Below are 3,319 nucleotides of genomic sequence, written 5' to 3'. Positions count from 1 at the left end.
GGGGTTTTTTTTTCAAAATTTTTGCAATTTTCCAAAAAGGTTTGGAGCGGGTGTCTAGCTTGTAGATGTTATCTTGAAATTTTTGATTTTTTAAGTCATTTATTCTCTCGCGGATTTTCTCTGTCATTCTGTCTACAAGAAATTTTGCGTTCAAATCCCCTGACCTTTGAAATTGTCTTCTTGCAGCGTTTCTACTACGTATTAATTGTCTAGTTTCAGTGTCGATTTGAAGAATACTCACAGTAGTAGGAATTTTGCGGGTGCATTCGTCTTCCGCTGCAATGATGGCTGCTTAATATCCTCCAATGACCGGTCGATGTCGGCAGTGGTTACCAGAGGGATGTCGAAGTTAATACGGTGGTCTGCCCTACGCTGGAGTTCTGCCCAATTGACAGAGTGATAGTCCTTCCTCATTTTCTGCGGCCGGGTTGTTGAAGTACAGTTGAACTGGAGCGCGACCGGGTAGTGGTCGGAGCTTAGTTCAGCTATCGTTTCCGGGATGCTGATGTGTTGTTCAATGTTTGTCAGGAACATGTCAATCGTGGAGGGGTTTCCAGCAGGTGAAAAGAAGGTTGGTTTCATCGGGGCGTTGATGGTATAGTACCCAAGTTGTGAATCGTCGGACAGGAGCTCACCATTTTTATTTCTTCTGTGATTCCCCCACAATTCGTGTCGAGCGTTCAAGTCACCAGCCACTATGAACTTGTTTTTGAATCGCGTGATTTTGGCTAAGTCGTTCTTAAATCTTCCGCTGTCACCATTACTGTTGAAACACTGCCTAGGGCAATAGGCTGCAATTAATATTAATTCACCAATATCTGTTGTTAACACTAGCCCAAGGGCTTCAATTACTGTGGTTTTATAATGGGGTTGCACTTTAAACTTAATGTTTTTTTTCACTGCAATCGCAACAGCGGGGGTGGCCGCTCGAGTGTGTCGATCTAGTCTTACGATTGTGTACCCTGCCAGGGAAAAGTTTGTGTCAGGTTTTAGATGCGTTTCTGTTATCACTAGAATGTCGTTATTACGGCGATCCAGCAAATCCAGTAGTTCAACTGACTTCCGCTTAATACCACGGGCATTCCAAAGTAGCAATTTAATCGGACTAATAACCATAGTTGAGTACGAATTCACCAGGTGTACGCACTTGATCGAGTCGCGTAGAGCACTGTTGTAAATTGTCACACGTTTCATTCAGGATCTGTAGTAAGTCAGCTGGTGTGTACTTGAGCGGAGGTACGCCGGCTGATTGATTTTCATCAGGTATAGACTGACGAGGTAACTGTTAAAAACCCGGAGGGGAGCGGTTTTCTGTTCTCGATCGCCGGTCCGCCCCTTCTGCATGCTGCGGTGGTGGTTGCATCGCCGATGCCGCCTGTGTTATTGGCATTTGTTGGTTTCGGTAATTCGATTGAAGTGTTGGATAGTTGTTCTCGTCGAATACTGGAACTGGTGGTGGAAATCGGTCTCTTCTCCTCCCTGGTTGATTGCTTGTTGATGCTTGCTTCCGGATGTTTTTATATTCTTCTCGTTTGTTACAGATTCGATCAGAAGCTTGATGGGGTCCATTACAGTTGGCACACTTGTAATCTACTGCTCCTTCGATCGGACAGGAATCCGAGGAGTGTCCGAGAGAGCAGAAATTGCACCTTGCTTTAGGCCGGCAGTTTCGGGTGCCATGTCCGAAATTCAGGCACTGCATGCATTGTGTCACTCCGTTGCTCGTTGCCCGGTAGGCCTCCCAGGTGACGATGATATCCTGAATGACTCTGATGGCTTTTAGCGCTCCCAAAGTTATTGTTCCCTTCTTGAAATGGACCAGGTAGAGGCAATCTCTACATCTACTGGCAGTATCGTGTCTGGCCATCGGGAATACTGCTAATGGTTGTAGTTTGTAGTGTAGTGGAGCTCAAGGTCCATTTTAATTTCAGCTGCATCCATGGCAGGCAGCCCTCGAACAACTGCTTTGAACGGTTTTTCTGACGGCAGGTCGTGTGTAAAATATTCTGCGTTGAGTTGATTCAGATATTTTTTAGCTTTTTCATATTCATCTTTGGAACGTATGACCACCTTGATGCCGATTCGACAAAGTTTAAACTCCGCTTTGATCTTCTTGGCTACTAGACCTCTTTTCAGTTCCTCCAATCCGATGGACTTTACCATCAAGGGCGGTAGTTTCATGTTGGTTGTAACGAGAAGATTGTCTTGAAGTTCTCCGATTCCATTCAGTTCACTATTGTTAATAGCGGTGTTTTCTTCAGATAGGGCGCTGTAGCGATTCTGCGATACAATTGATGATAACTCCTCTTCATTTCGTTGCTTTTTTGGCTGCACCTGGTCAGGGGTACTGGCTGTGACGTTGGCAACCTTTGGGCTGGCTGTACTTCTTCTTCGGCGTTTACCACCCATATGTGGTAGTTATGTAATTGCGCGAAACACGGACGAGCGATATGATACTATACTATACTACACTAATGAACCGATTTAAAAATATACACACCCGAACTGCTCAAGAGACAGTCATGAATCTTCAATAATGAATAATCAATCAATGAATGAATAATGTAGCTAGTTTTCCCAGAAACACTCTTTTATAGCCGAAGGGTGCTACGTAGTAGGCCACGCCTTTCAGTTCAGTTGTCTAATTCTCTAATATTCTCGATAAATGATGGTCATCGATATTATCGTTAATTTTTTGACGTTAGCGATAATTATCGATATTATAAGGGTAAGCAAAAGTCAGTGCGGCTGGTTACTGGAGGAGACTCAAAAGAAGGAGACCTCACCTACCCTACCCCAGGATTTGCTTCTGCCGCTAGGTATTTGTTGGGTGCTGCTATTCGACAAGATTTAGCATTGTTGGGGGTGGTGCGGGCGAACCTTTAGCCCCGGGTGTCACTGAGTTTCTGAGAAATAATGGTAACTAATAAGGTATTTATAGATTTTAGTTTCCTAAGAACAGATGAATTCGACAACTTAGTACTGGAGAACTTTAAAAAAATATCCAAACTTTTTGCACCATCTCATAAAAAGCAATGATACGAAATTGTAATAAAATGCATTTTCTTTGGCTTGGCAACTCTTTTAATATGATGGACATGCATAGCGGCAGTCTATTGGTAATTCTCTGGTAATTGTTTAGTTTACCTTGGAACTGTTTAAGTTTAAAGTATCTGTTACCCAACAAACAATTTTTAGTTCCACTAAAAATCCAAATCAACGAAATTGTTGCGCCAAAAAATATCCTGGGGTAGACAAAATAATTGAGATAAATAAAATTCTCTCGAATTTTAAATGACCAGAACTTTACGAAAAATGA

At 42.9% G+C, this 3,319-nt stretch overlaps 1 protein-coding gene across 1 annotated transcript; it reads right to left on the bottom strand.

Annotated features, from left to right (window-relative positions):
* Positions 1–1,285: 1,285 nt before the first annotated feature.
* Positions 1,286–1,867, bottom strand: LOC129728161 (uncharacterized). The gene has a single exon (XM_055686578.1). It carries the CDS (start codon positions 1,865–1,867, stop codon positions 1,286–1,288), a length of 582 nt encoding a protein of 193 aa, XP_055542553.1.
* Between the last annotated feature and the right edge of the window lie 1,452 nt (positions 1,868–3,319).

Source organism: Wyeomyia smithii, chromosome 3 (genome assembly GCF_029784165.1).
Source record: "Wyeomyia smithii strain HCP4-BCI-WySm-NY-G18 chromosome 3, ASM2978416v1, whole genome shotgun sequence".
Lineage (NCBI taxonomy): Eukaryota > Metazoa > Arthropoda > Insecta > Diptera > Culicidae > Wyeomyia > Wyeomyia smithii.
Note: the sequence above shows the minus strand (reverse complement) of the source record. Positions and strands in the feature narration are given on the sequence as shown.